An 18,347-nucleotide genomic window follows, 5' to 3' on the forward strand; every position below is an offset into this window, starting at 1 on the left:
CCCAGTTTTCCAGCCTAGAATTACCAGAACAGCCATGACTTAAAAGAGCTCCTTCTATTTCACAGCTCCTTCTATTCTATGTGACATTCTCATGTTGGCCCTCACACCGGACAAGACTGACTTAGTTTGGGATGATAAAAAAAGTTTAGGATCAGAATATTGGGGAGGAGCTCAGAGATCATCTGGGCTCCTTCAATGAGATGAAAAACCTGAAATCCAGAGAGGTTGTGATTGACCTAGGGTGACACAGTATGATTATGTCAGGGTTGGAACTAGAACCCACATCTGAGTGCTAACCTAATGCCATACTACTTCAAATCATAGTCTATGCTTTTGGTAATCTCCTGATGATCAATTACTAATGTTGATTTTTCATTCTTAGATTTCTAAAACTGGCTTATTTCCTTGTTGGTGTCCTTATACTGAAGGGTACATCCAGAATTTGAAAACTGATTTTGATTTTTTTTGGGGGGGGTAGTAATAATGAAATTACTTAAACTGAACTTTCAAAGACTAGTATGTAGAAAAAAGAAGGTCTAACTAATATTATTATAAGGATTATATATTATTGCATAGTTTAAAATTACTTGTTTCCTGGACAATGATTAATAATGAAGGATAACTGTAATGGATTGCTTACTACAAAGAATCATGGAACACCCAGGAAGGGTGGTAGAGTAGACTTTCAATAAGAAAAAGTTCTGGCTCTAGAGAACAAGGGATATGACATGGTCATGTTGTGGCAGGTTAGGAAACTACATAGGCCTGATATTTGGTCATGATAGAGGCTCTCCGGTTCCTTTCCTGAGATAAGTAGTAGAGCCGGTTGGCTTCTGGGTAAGTGACTTTGTTGAGCGGTAACTTGTAAATGGCCGAGTTGTTGGTCGTCAGTAATAGGAAAGTAAGTGCCGAGAGACAGAAGGGCCAGGTACACGGAGTCAATCCAAACTGGAAAGGAGAAATGGGGAAAAATAATAGGAAGTTATTTTCATTGACCTTCATCTTTTAGTTCATTAAACATAGATTAACAATGAAGATGCATGGATAAAATAAGACATAATTCTCACAGTCAAGGAACTTATAATAGTAGGAGGAAAGAGGCATGTACACAAAGTATTACTATTAATGTTAATGTTAATAAGTGAAGAAGGGGCAAGGAGCAATAGTCAGAGATCATGGCTCAGTCAGAAAGATCTGGATTTGAGTTCTGCTTTTATAAAACGTATTTCCATATTGACCATGTTGCAAAAGAAAATACAAACAGAACAATACAGATAAAGCAATTAAAAAAAAAAGAATGCTTCACACTAAACCCCATTTCTTGCAAAAATCCAACCCCCCAAAACCCCAAGTTTTTTGGGGCAGCTAGGTGATGTAGTGGATAGAGCACTGGCCCTGGAGTCAGGAGGACTTGAGTTCAAATTTGACCTTGGACCCTTAATAATTACCTAGCCCTGTGACCTTGGGCAAGTAGCTTAACCCCATTTGCATTGCAACCCCCCCCCCCCCAAAAAAAAGCTTCAGTTTGCATTCAGATTTCATTAGTTATCTCTCAGGAGGTAGGTACCTTTTTTTTAAAATCATGAGTCTTTTGGAATTGTCTTGGTTCATAGTCTTGATCAAAGCAACTAAGTCTTTCACATTAGATCATCCTTACAATATTGCTGTTACTATGTACAATGTTCCCTTGATTTTGTTGATGTCACACTGCATCAGTTCATATAGGTCCTGCCAGATTTTTCTGAAATTATCCTGCTCATCATTTCTTAAAATGTGATGAGATGCTGCCACAATCATATACCACAACTTGTTCAAGCAATCTCCAATTGATGGGCAGCCATCCGATTTCTAATTCTTCACTAACATAAAAATAACATATAGTTTTGTACACATAGGTCCTTTTTGGGAAGTCTTTTAATCCACCCCAGGCAACTCTGAAATGATATGTCATACATGTTGCTAGTCTGAATTGACAGAGGGAATTTCTACTCCAGTTCTTCCACTTATGAAACCATAGTCCTGAACTAAAGAAAATGATAATTAATCAATCACAACTGGGATGTTTGTGTCCTCTTGTATACTTTTTTGCTTTGTTCTCTACATTATTTTTTGCATGTTTATCATTACTCCCTAATTTCCATTTTATCCCACCTTCAAGTAGCATCCTTTCATTGTAACAATGTATATATAACTACTCAAATGCCACCCACTTTATGATCTATGACTCCTGACTCTCCTTCCCAGCCAACAGACATCACTTAGCATCCTGTGACTCTTATGTACTTATAACTTAGAAAATTTGTGTTTTTGTCATATCCATTTATTGACTGTCAACTTTCTTAGGATAAAGGTCATCTTATTTGATCTCAGTATCTTCCCCAAATCTTAACATGTTGCTCAGTAGAGTGCATGACTGAATAGATGATTTAAACCATATTAGAGATGAGAGTCTGCATTTTTACAAATTAAGAAGTAATTTCAAAACATACAGTAGAAAATTGGGTACCCTTTTATTCCATGGTCTGAGATACACTATAGGTCAAATCTTATCACTGAAATTCCAACTTTATATAGTAAAAATAATTCTTAAAATAGTCAAACCATTGATAAGTCCTGCCCTATGCACTAAGCTTATACCTACACTATAAAAGGGTCCCTTTGTAATTGTTAGGGATCCCAGGTTATTGTTGAAACACACCAATAGCATTCATAGTAAAAGATGACTGTTAGGTATGAAAATGGGAAAACTAGCACTAATGTGTGGCCAGTAACATCCTTACTAGGTTACTCAATGATGGTGCAGAGCACTGGGCCTGAAATGAGAAGCATTCACCTTTATGAGTTCAAATCTGACCTCTTACTAGCTGTGACCCTTTACCCTGTTTTCCTCAGTTTCCTCATCTATAAAATGAGCTGGAGAAGGAAATGGCAAATTCCTCCAGTATTTCTGCCAAGAAAACCCCAGAAGGGGTCATAAAGAGTTGGAAATGAACAACAACAACCTTACAGAGTACCTAATCACATGTCTGATTTAAGGCTAGGATAGGGATAGAAACTCCCTTTTACTGATAATGAAAACTGGTAGATGTGAAAACTTGTTCTAGCAATGCAAATCAGTAACTGATTAAATAAGCATTTATTATCATTGTTATAATAGTAATAATTATATTAAAATTCTATGTATATATCCTGGAACTCTGGGAGATGGGACTTGAAAACAGCATGAAGCAATTGGAGAACAATTCTAAAATGTGCAATTCAAAGTCTATTCCACTGTGGATTTTCTATTTTATTTTTTCCTCAATTGATCAATCTGCCTTTCAGGTTAGGTTTAAAGCTCTCTAGGGCAGACTAAAGTCTTAAACTTCTTTGTGTTTAGCAGACTTCCATATGCTTAATAGGTTTTCAATTGATACCTGTGAAGCAAGGTGATATAGGGAAAGAATGCTAAATGAAGATTCCAATTAGGAAGTCTAGGTTCAAGGCCCACTTCTGACAGTCTGTTATCTCTGAGACTCTCTGGTAATTAACTTCCCCGAGGCTGTTCCTTCTGTAAATATATAACTGTTTCTTGGAGGAGCTGGTCACTTGGGGATGCCAGTCTCTAACTCAAAAGGCTTAAAAAGACTAGCCTGGGGCTTAGATAGTTGAAGAGACTTTCCCATAGTCACCAGATCGAGTATTTGAGTAGGAATTTGAACCAAGGTCATCCTGACTACAGGTTTAGAACTAAGGATCATCTCAGATCTGTAAAATGAGTGCTAAGAATTTTATTTTACCTAATTTACAGCATCATAATGAGGATTAAATGAGGGAGCAGTAGCAAAAACCTCACTGTCATCATAAAGCACCGCAGAAATGTTGTCAATCTTATCTGGAAAAAAGTGACAAGTGATCTATGTATTTGTGGAGATGTAGACATAAGTTCTTTGAAATCAGAGTCCTTGTCAGATTCAAAAAAAAGAAACTTTTTTTGAGTAGATTTTTAATTTTATAAATTTTGAGAACTATGGGTAAAAAGTTCCCTTTGATGATAAAAATTCATACCTGTTCTGTAATACATAATCTTGGAGAATTTCTTGATGCATTGGGAAGCTGAATATCTTACTCCAAGTCACAGAGCTGAAATGTGTCAAGATATAAAACTTGAATCTAGGTCTTACTGAACTCTAAAAACCAGTTCTCTTCTTCATGTTGCTTCTCATTTGTGGGCAGCTAGGTGGTATGGTGGATAGAATATTGAACTTGGAGTCAGAAAGACTAGAATTCAAGTCTTGTCCTAGACACTTGCTGACTGTACTCTGGGCTTTAGTTTTCTCATTTGTAAAGTGGGTATGATAATAGTATTACCTCAGGAGGATTGTCATAAAAGCTAAATGAGATAATGTATATAAAATGCTTTGCTAATTGTGCTACATAAATTTTAGCTTATATATGTATATATATTCATATGCATATTATAAAAATATGTGTATCTGTATGAATAAAACTATTTACCTCTTGGTTTTAAATATAATAGATAAAAACCAATGAATGAATAGAATCATAGAAAGTACTCAATAAACATTTGTCTTAATTAAGATTAGAAAAACTTCTCAGGATTCTTTTTGACAACATCATGGACTACATTTGAATATTACTCTTGATGAGAAACTCACTATCTCTCAAGGTAAATCATTCCATTGTTTGACATTTATAACTATTAGGAACTTTTAATTTTTTTAATGGTTGAAACAAATTCTGCACCCTTGCTAAGAGTATTTCACAAAGGAGGTAGTTTTAAAAGAATCTCGTAGGTTGGAATGGGATTTGGATATGACGAGGTTGAGACACCCACAGAGAATGGTATGGGTCTTACCCTCTAGTCTAGGGAACATTAAAAGTTTGTTCTAGCTATGAAGGGGAGGAAGTACCATAGGCTGTGTCCCTGGACTCTATTACCCTCTAGGTAGCCCAGGATTTTGCTTCAGCTGCTTTTGGTAGGTAGCACTATAATTCCCTTCCTTTAGTTACTGAATGGGCATTGCCTCAGACAAACTGATCCCTGGGTAAGAAAGGCCAAGGTCTCCCACTGCATCTGAGGCCATCAGCTGTCTTCCTGTCCTGACCTACATCTTTCCACTGGGCTCCTATAACTGGAGAAAGTGAGGAAGGTGACTGTACAATCCTGCCTCACTTAAATTCAATTCACTACAAGTCAAGATATCACTATCCTGATATCACTGGTCATCTAGGTAGGAGGATGAAGGACAAATAGCAAGAGTACTTGTGGACAATACCTTGTAGTACTGCTGCATGTTTGTGTGTGTGTGTGTGTGTGTGTGTGTGTGTGTGTGTGTGTGTGTGTGTGTGTGTGGTATAAATGTAGGGAGAGGATTTGAGACCTAAAAGACCTTCTGGGATTTGTATTTCAGGAGAACAAAAGAATTTCCTCCTAGATATGACAGAATTTGAGAGGGAATGTTTGTTCCTCAAAACTATAAATCTCTGAGGGCCCTTAGATCTCAAACTCACATTGGAGAAACTTATTATTTATCATTTGTTCTTGAAGAAGTCCTGGGCATCAGGGAGGTAATGCCAAGACATGCAGGTGAATTGGATTTGAGTGAGCGGGCTGTGCTAAATCATCTGTCTCCCTTTTTCCTCCTGAGCTATCTGGGTCTGGTGGTCAAGCTACAAATGACAAATGAATTCTATTGTACCCTACCTTAATCAAACCTAATATATACAAGTTTTTAATCTGAGGAAAATATTAGGGGGTGACTGAATTAAGGAATGAAGAATGATGGATTGCTCTACAAAAGAATTTCCAAATAGATTCCTTTGAAATAGGTTTCAATGCCATGTTTAAAGTGGAATCTGGGGGGGGGGCAGCTAGTGGCACAGTGGATAGAGCACCAGCCCTGGAGTCAGGAGTACCTGAGTTCAAATCCTGCCTCAGACACTTAATGATTACCTAGCTGTGTGGCTTTGGGCAAGCCACTTAACCCCATTTGCCTTGCAAAAAAAAAAAACAACCCCCCCCCCCCATGGAATCTGATTGGTTAAAAATTTGTTTAGAAAATACCTAGATCCATGTCCACTGTGTGTGTTGGGCATATTATTATACAAATGCTAGAGATATGTGTGGGTACAAGTATAGTGATGAGAGATAAGTGGGATGATGGGGAAGGCTCAATGGAGGAGAGATCTTTAAAGGTCAGTATTGATGAAGAAAGAAAGAAAGGTGAGTCTACAGTTCTCAGAACAACTTACCACAGATAACATGTTGGCAAGGGCAGCTCCCAGGTAGGCAGCAAACAGTGCTAAGAAATTATAAGAATGGGAAAGTGATGAGTAAATGGTTTATTGACTCTGATCCTAGCCTTTGCATGGGGTTTCCAGTTCATTTCTTTGACAGGCTGAATTCTTTATGTGATAAAACTTTGAAAATTCCACCATGGGGAATTTCTGGGAAAAACAATATTATAGGCATATTTATTTATACATATATGCATATACATCTGCATACATTTATATTCCCCATAGAGAGTTGGTAGCAGTAGTGAAAGCAAAGATTACTGAAATATTTCTCTCCAAATCCAAGTCTGTCTTGTAGCCCTGCCTTCTCCCTTTCTTCCCTACTGATAAAACAGGGATATGTCAGTGATAGAGTTAATATAACCACAGGAAATAAGCTAAAAATACTGTATGAGTGATAGGCAGTTTCTGATCAGGAGTAGGTTGGTAAATATTTAACAATCAGCTCTATGAAATATATATATATATATGTATATATACATATATATATATATATATAACACAGGTTTAATCTGAATTACTAACATTTCCTCCAATCGCTTTCTTAAGTTTTTGAAAATCAGCAAAATAATAAATCAAATTCTGATTTACAGTGTTTCCTGATTTCCAAGGTGTAAATGCTCCCATTAAAAATCAGTTCCTTGGAGTCTGTTCAAGCTGGTTTCAAAACACCTTTGCTTCTAGTGCAGGGAGGTGGGTGGGAAGCTATTAAAATGAAAGAGTAAAATGATCTCCCTAGAGATCTAAAAGGGACCTCAGGGATCATCTAGTCTAATCAGTTTATTTTATAGTAGATAAACTGAGAAACCAGCAGAACTTCCCCAATATTACAGAGGCAAAAAAGCATCAGAAGCCATAGTTGAAAATGGATTTTCTGACTTCAGAGTCAGTGTTCTATTTACCCATTCAAACTGCTTGATTGAAATTTATCATTGGTATTGCTTGTTAAGGGAATGGGATCCCAATGCTGAGGAATGAAGGAAGGGAAGAGCCAGAGATACAAAAAGTAGTCTCAGTAATTGCCTGGAGTAAGAGAGAGTCTATGAAAATTGATAGAACTCTGGCCTTTGAGTGAGGAAGCCTGCCTCAAATAAATGAGGGCAAATCTCTTCACCTCTTTGGACCCTCTGGAAGCAATAATACTAACAACTGTACAAAGTTGCAGATTTGCATGGAGGTTAGATGTTCCTCCTTAGGTTTCTCTCAACCAATGAAATCGCCCTCTTTGTCCCAAATTAAAAAAAAGACAAAATCAAAAACTGCCGGCTAAACTGAGTTCAGGCTTATCTGCTTTGCAGTTTCCCCAGATAGTATAGGAGACTGTGATGAGAGACAAAGGAAGCATCTGAAGGAAGAATCTTCCAAGATCCAGGTTTGGTTCTGTTTCTTCCTGATTTTTGCTCTCTATCTCTCTGCAACCTGGAATCATAGTGTTCTTAGCATTCCACGATATAAATGAGCCTTTTTCTTCAAGGATGGGGAATACTTCTTAGGGGTTCAGAGGTATTTTCTAAGTGGGATGGGAATATAAATTCTGAATTTGGACTTAGTAAAGTTGAGAGCCTAAATCTATTATATATCTGTATGATGTTGGAAAAATTACTTTCATTATCTGGGTTTCATTGTCCTTGCCTGCAAAATGAAGGTGTTGAACCAAATGGATCCCTTTTACTTCAAGGGATACCATGCTCTTCTAATATCTTGTCCCAGTTCTTTTCTATTATTCTTTGTTGCCAAGCATATATCCTCATTTAACGGAGGAGGCAAAAATACTGAGGGAGAAGAGTCACAGCTCCAGGATCAAAATATGGTTTGGCATCTCTTATTTAGCCCAGGGTAAAGGTGTTTGGTTCTAACAAGTCAGAACTGATAAAGAATTTTGTTTTTGTATCTTCTTAGGTCAGAAAGGAGAGCTTCCTGGTTTTGCAGAACTATGCCTTGAACTAGGATGCTTTCTGGCATGATATGACCCAGAGCTTCTTTTGAAGTCAGTGGGAACATGATGTTTCATCTGGTTGAAGAGCAGTGAAGGGAATAGGAAGGTGATGAAAGAACAGAGAGTTATTGACTTACATGATTAGAGAGGACTGGCTGAATTGGAGAAGGAAGGTTAACTTGCCCTGAAGTCTCAGGTCATCCAGTGGGCTAAGGCATAGAACTACACCTGGAGTCTTTTTAGACTCTTCTTGGAGGGGGTTAGTGACTAGAAATATCAGGAAAAATCTTTTTATCTATCAGACCTATTGGACAATGCGACAATTGCTTTGGAAGGCAATAGCTATCACTATGACTGTTCAGGCAGAGGTTGGATACAACTAATTTCCTAGATTTTTAGACATGAAGGGCCTTATCTTCCCTATCTACAAAATGAGAAAGTTGGCTCAGATTAAGTGTCCTTAACCTGTGTGTGTGTGTGTGTGTGTGTGTGTGTGTTATGGCTCCATTTGGCACTTTAGGGAAGCCTAAACCCTCCTCAGAATCTTGGATTAAGAACAAAAAAGATATCAATAAAATTTTATTTTAAGCAATTTAAAAATAAAATAGTTGAAGGAAACACTCAATTTGAGGTAGATATAGTGAAAATAAAGATGTAATTTTTTGCCCTCTAATTTCATGGATCCCTTGGAGAGTGTCTGAAGATCTCAGATAAACTCTTTGGATTGGATGATTGCTGAGACCTAGAAAAACCAACTGCTTGACCCAGCATCACAGAGGTAGGAACAGGGCCAGGACCCAAATCCAAGCCACCTGAATTCAGACCCAAAGTTTTTCATGCTTTTGCTTAGCTACAAGTCAGTTTCAGCTACAAGTCAAACATATAGCTCCTGGGGGAAAAAAAAAAAACTAGACAAAAAAGGAGGGATACCACTAAACCAAACAGAAGAGAACATCTTTTATCTGAATCAGGTTCTACAGCTGATAAAAACAAAACAAACTCCTTTCAAAGCTTCTGTTCTTTTTCACAAGCATTATCTAAATTGTTCCTTGTTAGGTAGGAGGGATAGAGCAGATCATTTCCCAGATAAAGAAGTTACCCAAATTTCCCCAAAGTAGTTCTGTGAAGTGGCAGGGGCTTTGAATTTGGATGTGAGTCTAAACTGTGTCTTCATCACTTATTGGATTCTATAGCCAAATCATCTATAGGTGTCTCAGGGGATCCAAGATAGCCCCAGTTAAAATCTGGTCTTAGAAGCTTTATGATCCCAGGAAAGTCACACAATTTTTTTGTTTTTAGTTTCAATTTTATCATCTGTAAAATGGGTATCATCAAACACTTACCTTTCAGGTTTGTTGTAAGGCTCAAGTGAAATAATTGTAAAGAGCTTGGCCCACAACACACATAGCATGAACAAATGCTTGTTCCTTTCCCTACTTGTTTCTCTCTGTGAAAGATCTAATTGGTTTTTGCATGTGGTTGAATTCTTACTTTTTTTGGTGAGAATATAAAACACAAAATTACCAATGACTATTTTTTCCCTTCTAAAATATTATGGGCCTGCTGGATAAACACAACCTGTTATTCCTGGATAGAAGACTTTGTATATCTTTTGGGAGCAGACCACTAAATGTTTATTTATATACAGGTGTAACAGAACTCCAGTGGAGAGAGTGCTAGGCCTGGAGTCAGAAAGACTCCTCTTCTGAGTTCAAATCTGATCTTGGAAATTTACTAAATATGTGACCCTGGGGCAAGTAAGTCATTTAATACTGATTGTCTCAGTTTTCTCATCTAGAAGATGAGCTAACAAAGGAAACTGCAACTCACTCCAGTATATTTGCCAAGAAAATCTCAAATGGGACATTGAACAATCTGGACACGACTAAACAACAAACAGGTGTAACTTGTTTCAATAAATGTTGTACTTCATTTTTGCAAACTGAATCACATTTTCCATGGGCTAGAGAAATTTGCTCTTTAAAGTAATATTACCAGAAATTCTTTTGAAAAGTAAAGAATGGGGTGGCTAGGTGGCCGTAGTGGATAAAGCACCTGCCTTGGAGTCAGGAGTACCTGGTGTCTCAGACACTTAATAATTACCTAGCTGTGTGGCCTTGGGCAAGCCACTTAACCCCATTTGCCTTGCAAAAAAAAAAAAACCTAAAAAAAAAGTAAAGAATCCCTTTGTAAAGCAAGTAATTTTTCCCTGAAAGAATTTTTGTATAAATTATGAAGGTCATTTGTCAGGACTGTTTACATAGCCAATGTTTACATAGTACTTTGAAGTCTGAAAACTAAGTAGGACATAGTCCTATTATCCTTATTTTGCAAAGAAAGAAAACTGAATTATAGAAAGATCAAAAGTCTTATTTATGATTGAGTTTACTAAGTTGCTTCTTTTCGCCATGTCTATCATCTTTTCACAGCACCTTTTTTTCAAGTAACACACACACACACACACACACACACACACACACACACACACACACACACGGATTCCCGCTTCAGTTCCAAAGGGAATTAGATTTGTGGTACCTACCACAGCTGATTGCAAGAAGGTGTGTCTGCCAGGTGATGACGTAGAACATTCCTCCTATTGCTATGCAGGCTAGAGTGCTGTTGAATCCCCACAGGCCAAAGTAAATTGATTCAAAGGGTGTTGCCAGAGTGAGGGCTGAAAGAAAAGTCAGACAATTATAACACTGATACATCCAGGACAACACTGGAGATAGTAGGTCCACTGAGCATTTTCCTTTTCATTCTGCCTGTTTTCCTGGCACATTCCAGAGCCAGTGATAACTTTGGACATTTAGATTTGGGGTTTCTTTGATATAAACATGGTTGAAGGATAGCATTTGACAGGGCTCAATAACACAAATCACTATGGGCTGGTGGTATTATCCCTACCATGTCTGTCCACGGAGTAATATTTCAGGAATATAGGGAAGGCTTTCTATTCCCAAAAGGTTGTTCCACCTGAGAAATTATGACTGGAATTCCTTGAAACCTGATCAACATTTCTTTTCATTCCACATATAGAGAACAAGCTTTAAATTCAGAATTAGAATGAGGACTTCCAATTACACTAAGTTGTAAATGACTGATAGGTACTGAAAATGGAGGTGGAGCAGGGCTAGAAAGCCTAAGGGTCTTATCAGAGAGCAAATGTCTAAAGAAACTGGAGGCTGGTATGTTAAAGGGAATATCACTAAGCTCACAATTTTGCTAAGGGCTGCCCTGGGTACCAATATTCTCACTGATCACTGATGATGAGTGTATGATGAGACCTTACCTGCTAACATCCCCATGGTAGAACCGATCGCAGCATGCAAGCAAATAAGTGGTGAAGAAATGAAAAGTGCTATGAGGAAAATGCCGCCAGTCCAGGGATTATCACAGCCATACACCTGACCAATTCCAACAGGAATGGCTCTTAAAAGCTGAAAGGATTATATAATAACATACTTATTATGCAGGCAGATAATATAGCAGAATTAGATCATAGTGAGGGAGGACTCTGAGTATAATGGAAATTTTATTATACTTGAAGGCAGGACATTCAAATTCTAGGTCTGACTTTCTCACCAAAGAGTATGTGACCTTAGGCAAGTCACTTTTCTTTGAGTCTCATTTTTCTTCCTTGAAATTGAAGGGGGGGGTACATTATACCATTTTTAAGTTCACTATGATTAGGATTACATATTGCATTTTTCCCATAGGAAGGGGAGGAAATTAAGTTTAAATGACTTACTGAGGGTCACACAGTCAGAGGTTGGATTTGAACTCACATCGTCCTGACTCCAGGACTGGTGCCCTGGTTTATTATTATTTTTTAAATTCAATCAAGTCAATCACAATAAGAACACAAACTTTTATTCCCAAATTATTAGAGGATTTAAATGAATGGGTCTTTGTTATTTAAAACAGAGTTGTTAAACTTAAATAATTAAATAATTAAACCCTGCAGTGGCACATTGATTTAATTTTAAAGTGTAGTTATCTATCTTTCATTGTATTTTATTTATTGTTAAATATTTCCCAATTAAATTTTAATCTGATTTAGGCCTCTGTGGAGAGTATTGATGCCTCCTATAAGTGTATGGCATCTCTGATTTAAAGAATACAAAGGAAGGGCTAGGCTGTGGATTCAGTTCAAATTACTGCCTCCTTCTAAATGAGAACTTTTTAACATAAGGATTTTGTGGTACATTAAACTGCTCAAAATGTAAATGTTTAGAGTTGAAAGGAGTCTTATACTATCTTATCCAACACTCTCACTTTTGCCCATATTTGAATAATAGATCCTGTGTAGGAAACTGCTGCTGGCTGTCGTCTCTAACTGTATGTCTATTCCATAGCTAAATCCCACTTTTTTTTTCAACTTTACTATCACAAATTTTTCTTTAAAAAATTATGGATATCTTTTGATTTTATATATAACATACATTTCCCAATGTGAATCTCACTTCTTCCCCTCCCAGAAAGCCATCCCTCATAAAGAATAAAGAGAAAAAAAGGTCAGTAATCCAAATCAACATGTCGAAAAGTCTCATGTTTTATGCAGTATCATACTGCAATCATGGGCCTCCATGACTGCAAACAAGTAGGAAGTGGGGTTGTATCTCATCCTTGAGGTTAAACTCTATTTTAGGACTTGCTAGGAATTTGTTTCAATTGTTTTCTTGCTCTTCTTCCCACATACAATGTAGTCATCATAAATAATATTTTCCTGGTTCTGCTCATATTACTTTGTATCACTTCATGTGTCTTGATATGTTTCCCTATATTACATATATCTTACTAATAGTAATATTTCATTACTTGCAGTTCTCCCAATTTGTGAAACTATTCATTCTCCAATCACAGAGTCCTTTGTTCACAGCTCTAGAGATCAAAGGGACCTCAGAGGTTGTCTTTTCAGGGTAATCCCATTCCTTTACAAATAAATACTGGGAAGCTAAAAGAAGTTAAGCTGTATGACCAGGATCATATAACTAGAGTTTTAGTCAGGATTTGAACTCAGATTTTTTTTGACTCCATGTTTATAATTCTATACACTACTCTGTGATGCAATGAATGGACTTTTACTTGGTTTGAACTTTATTTTTGCTACCACAAAAGATGCTGCTATTAATATTTTAGTACAACCATTTTCTATTCTAAAACATTTTCCAATTCTTTGTTTTTAAAACTCTTTCCTTCCCCCCTTCCCCCTTCCCCCCAAAACCTGCTGTGGATTCCTCTTTCCTTATGGAGTAGCTAGGTAGCACTGTGGATAGAGTCAGGAAAATCTGAATTGAACTCCAACTACAGACATTTAGCAGTTGTCTGAACTTGGGCAAATTATTTAATCTCTGTTGTGTTTTTCTTATCTGAAAAATGGGTAAAATAACAGCACCGGCTTCTCAGAGTTGTTGTGTAGATCAAGTAAGATAATATTTATAAAGTGCTTTGCCACATAGTACATGCTGTATGATTGTTGTTGTTGTCGTTCAATTATTTCATTTGTGTCTGACTCTTTCTGAACCCATTTGGGTTTTTCTTGGCAAAGATACTGGAGTGGTTTGCCATTTCCTCCTCTACTTCATTTTATAGATGAGGAAACTGAGGCAAACAAGGCTAAGTGACTTGCCCAGGGTCAACATCTAGTAAGTGTCTGAGGCCAGATTTGAACTTGAGTGTTCCTGATTTCAGGCATAACTATCTATCCACTGTGCCATCTGAGTGCCCCATATAAATGTTAGCTATTATCTGTTGTTGTATCATGTTCAACCTGACCTGGATTTCAAGTCCTCTCAAAAACTTGACTTTTTTTTAATGATTATCCAACCTTTTCTCTCATTGTTGTCCAATTTAAACTCTTTGTTCTAGGCAATCTGGTCTCCTCATTACTACCTTTATGCTGAACTCAAATTCTTAACTATGATTCTGCTCCTTTGTTTATAGCTGTTTCATTAACTGAAATGTTTTCTCTTCCATGCCTATCAAATTCATCCCTCAAGGATTCAGGTTTAGTCTGAATTCCTCCATAAAGACATCTTTGACATTTTTAATCCACTTCCACTGAAACAAGTATGTATCATTTATTTGTTTATTCATCTGTCTGAATTGCCATTTAATTATTTTCATCATTTCATGTGTCTGTTTTTTTGTCTCTCAGACCCTTCTGTAAGGCTTTTGAAGGCAGAGGACATCTTTGATGTTTCTCACCCATAATTAAATAGTAATGAATCTGGAGTTGGAAGATCTGAGCTGGAGTTACAGCTTTGCTTTTTTTTAGCTGGATGACCTAGATAAAATGTAAACTCTCCCAAGGCAATAACTTTCATTTTTGTCTTTGAATCCCCAGTGCCTGTAATATCAGATGGGTTTAAAAATGCTTGGATTGATTTGATAGCCTTGAATCCCTTCTATTGTCTAGGCTTGGTTTCCTTAGATATAAAATGAAAGACTTGGGTTGGAGGACCCCTTCCAGCTTAAAATCTTATGATTATTTTTGGCAACTAGTTGAATATTAGACTATTTTTGGGGGTTTTTTTGCAAAGCAATAGGGTTAAGTGACTTGCCCAAGGTCACACATCTAGGTAATTATTAAGTATCTGAGGTTGGATTTGAACTCAGAACCTCCTGACTCCAGGGTTGGTGCTCTATCTACTGCACCACCTTAGATGCCCCAAATATTAGACTTTTCAAATCTTTCCCTTGCACAAAAATATTCTGTGGTTCATTATTGCCTCTTATACATAATCTCCACAGTCTAACGCCAGACTATTTTTCAGATATTCTTATTTTCCTTTGTGAACTTGGGCTCCAGTTAGAATGAGGCAGCTTTTTTAAACTTGGCATTCCCTCTTCTCTTTCTGTGTATTTGCATGGGTTGTTGTCTCTGACTGGAATATATTGTCCCCTCATCTTTACTTCTCAAAATCCCAATCTTCCTTCAAGGCTCAACTTACTTTGTCATAACTATCTGCCTTTTCAAAGTGACTGGTATTTGCCTCTCTGTGCACCTGTCATAGCCCCAAGTATAATATAGACTCTTTGAAGACTCTCTCTTTTTTGTATTTTTTTTTATATCCTCATAAACTAGAGAAGATCTAGCTCCTCCCAGGAGATGATTAATAGCTATGGGTTAAACTGACATGTTAAAAATTTACTTTATAAGTACACCATACACTTGACCATAACCATGTAAAGAGAACAACAACAACAACAAAAACTGACTATAATTATAATGAACACACTTGGCCCCAGAGAAAAGTTGAAAAAATTCAGTTCAGAGGTGCGTTATTATGGGTATAAGATGCTGCATATACTATTTGCCTGACATGGTGGACATGCTGATAAGTTTTGCTGATCAAGTTTTTTTCTTTTTTAAATCTTATTAGGTATGTCTCCTTGGTTAGAAGAGAGGGGAAAAATGTGTTCAGAATGAAAGAGGGCAAAAAATGTTAATAAGAGCAAAACAAATTTTAAAAACCCAAAGTAAAAACACTTTGTGTAGACAATAGATTAACTAAGCAATTACACAGTTGCGGGAAAGCAAACACCATTTTCAAAACTAATTTAAAGAAAAGCTTTGCTTTTGCTTTCAATGACACTTACCAGAGGCACTTGGACCTCAGACCAGGTGATGTTGGGTGCTGAGGTGATGGGTTGCACCAGCATTGTGGGGAAGAAGAGGTTGTAATGGCCTGTGGCTGCCATGTACAGTGATACTGCAATGTTGAATGGGAGTGTGAAGACAGGAAGGTCCCATTTACTGAAGATGGAATTTAAGGCACTGGAAAGAATTGGACTGGGAATGGAAAAAAGAGAGGGAGAGATTATTTAGGAATGCACTTTAGTTTTGATGGGTTTTTTTAGGGTGTGTGTGTGTGTGTGTGTGTGTGTGTGTGTGTGTGTGTGTAAGGGTATATTGTCCTATTCTTATGGATTATGGGGAAATAACTAAATTGGGAATTCTTATGCCATGAATATCCTTCAGGGATTTTTCTGCCTCTTTCAGCAACTGATGAGCCATAAGAGACTAGTAGATCTATTTAGCCTCATCTGTTTCTACTCTCAAACTTTTTGCCATTTTCCTTTTGGTCTCTATAGTGATCCTGTTCCAACTAATTGTTGGCATCATGGAATCTCTTTGAAATTCTCCTAGGAATTTCTTGGTTGGAGCACACTGAAGAACTCTACAGATGGTCAAGAATGTCCTTGTCAGAGGACAGGGTACCTAGCTTTAGGTTGTTACTTTTTTGGCTTGAGAGCAGTTCTGAACCTTTTTTGATATATACCCTTCTAGAATTGTGGACACCTTCTGAGATTCATATTTTAAAATGCATAAAATAAAGTAAGAATTTTATGGAAATCAATTTTATTGAAATATATTTATCTAGTTTTTAGCTCTCTATTAAAAAATGACAATTTCATGGACACCAGTTTAAGAATGCCCACTCTAGAGTATAAGATTTGGGAGTATCACAAAGAAACTGGAGATTGCATTTTGAGTGCATGGCTCTTGTCATCTGCAAGTAATTTCCTGGGTATGTTTCATGGACCCCAAACTTAGAGTGAATTAAGGCAATGGAAAAAAGGTGACTGCTGGTGACTATGAGTTACTACATAATGTAGAGCATTGTAGGCAGCAGGGTAGACATCAAAGAAAAAAGCTATTTGGTTCTTGAGTTCTGGGGAGAAACTCCCCAGAGATACTCCAAGGATCTGAAATATCATAAACTTAGGTACTTTTCCCACCAATACAAATTCAACATTCCACCTCTATTCCCCCTTTCTGCTTCCTTTTCTGTGCTGTCTTCATTAAATTGGAAGCCTCTTGAGGGCACAGACTTCAGTCATTGTTCTTACATAGGTTGTTGTATCTATAGGAAGGGATATAAGAGGCCATTTGATTGACCTTTATTCAATATAGGAAATTGAGACCCAGAAAGATTAAGTGACTTGCCCACAGTCACATGGGGAGTAGGCATCAGAAGAAGAATTTGAATTTGGTTCCTCAGACTACAGTCAGTGCTTTTCCCAAGATGTCATACTGTTTGCATCCTGGGGTGAAGAAGTAGAAGTAGAAGCATGGGGCATGCTCCCCAAACAGTCTGTACTGAAGATGTTGCTTCACACATTGGGCAAGGATTCAAAAGGTAATGGTGATGATGCTACTGGTCTATACTAGGGGTAGAATGACCTTTAGAGAGGGATTCAGAGAGGTGGGTAAGGGAGCTGGGAAGGGATGGGAGATCATAACCAAAAGACAGGATAGGGTCTAAGTCTCAGGGGAGTAGGGAGGGGCCCTTAATTCTTACCCACAACTTACCAAGTCATGGACATAACAATGACAGGGAGCAAAAGCCACCAGTAATAATCTCCTTTCTCTGAGAACACGGCCATCAGCAAGCCCACCAACACCCCATTGTAGCCATGAAGTCCTGCTGCAATTGATGATCTAGGAATAGAGAGGGAGCACAGACCTTAAGAGAAACCAGCTAAGGTAGCACATATTGTGGTTTGTTGAGAGAGACTGATGCATGTCCTCTTTCCCTGATTCCCTAGCCTCTTCCAGGGTCTGAAGTTCTACATCAGAAATTCATGCCCTTTGGGTTTAAAAGTGCCCTTAGGAGCCTCAAAATAACCCTATTATTCCTATCATACAAATGAAGAAACTGAGGTCAGCGAGGCTAGGTGACTTTGTAGAAGAAAGGAGGTCTCTGAAGGAATGGGATGTGGGGCAGGTAAAGGGAGGTAGGAAGGAAAGTGTTGAGTGCTAAATAGCATCACATGAGAGCAGGTTGGATGGGGAAACTTGGGGATGAGGAATGACTAGAGGGGTAGTCTGGAAGTTAGGAAGAATTCCACTCCTGCCTTTAACAAGTGCTGGCTGGGTATCCTTGGGTAAACCAAGAGGGTAACCTCTTTGGAAGCTAATCAACTTTCTTAGACTGTTGACTGTTGCATTGGTAGAAAGAATTTCCTCACATGCCAGTTCCCTAATGAGAAAAGGAGAGATCTAGTATTTCTCCTCTCCCCTTTATCCACAAGATTTTTCAGCTACATGTAGGCTTTTCTTTTATTTTTTTTAGTAATTGGGAGCAATACTTCATAT

At 37.6% G+C, this 18,347-nt stretch overlaps 1 protein-coding gene across 3 annotated transcripts in view; it reads right to left on the reverse strand.

Moving 5' to 3' along the window:
- Positions 1–708: 708 nt before the first annotated feature.
- Positions 709–18,347, reverse strand: part of SLC14A2 (solute carrier family 14 member 2) — a 68,575-nt gene continuing 50,936 nt past the window's right edge. For all 3 annotated transcript variants that reach the window (XM_074202343.1, XM_074202344.1, XM_074202345.1), the window contains 6 exons: positions 17,562–17,690; positions 15,845–16,037; positions 11,532–11,679; positions 10,779–10,913; positions 6,256–6,305; positions 709–948 (listed from right to left, as the gene is read on the reverse strand). In XM_074202343.1, coding sequence (XP_074058444.1) covers positions 748–948; positions 6,256–6,305; positions 10,779–10,913; positions 11,532–11,679; positions 15,845–16,037; positions 17,562–17,690 — 856 coding nt within the window. In that variant the 3' untranslated portion in view covers positions 709–747. The remainder of the gene's footprint in view (positions 949–6,255; positions 6,306–10,778; positions 10,914–11,531; positions 11,680–15,844; positions 16,038–17,561; positions 17,691–18,347) is intronic.

This window comes from Macrotis lagotis, chromosome X, assembly GCF_037893015.1.
Source record: "Macrotis lagotis isolate mMagLag1 chromosome X, bilby.v1.9.chrom.fasta, whole genome shotgun sequence".
NCBI classification, from domain to species: Eukaryota; Metazoa; Chordata; class Mammalia; order Peramelemorphia; family Peramelidae; genus Macrotis; species Macrotis lagotis.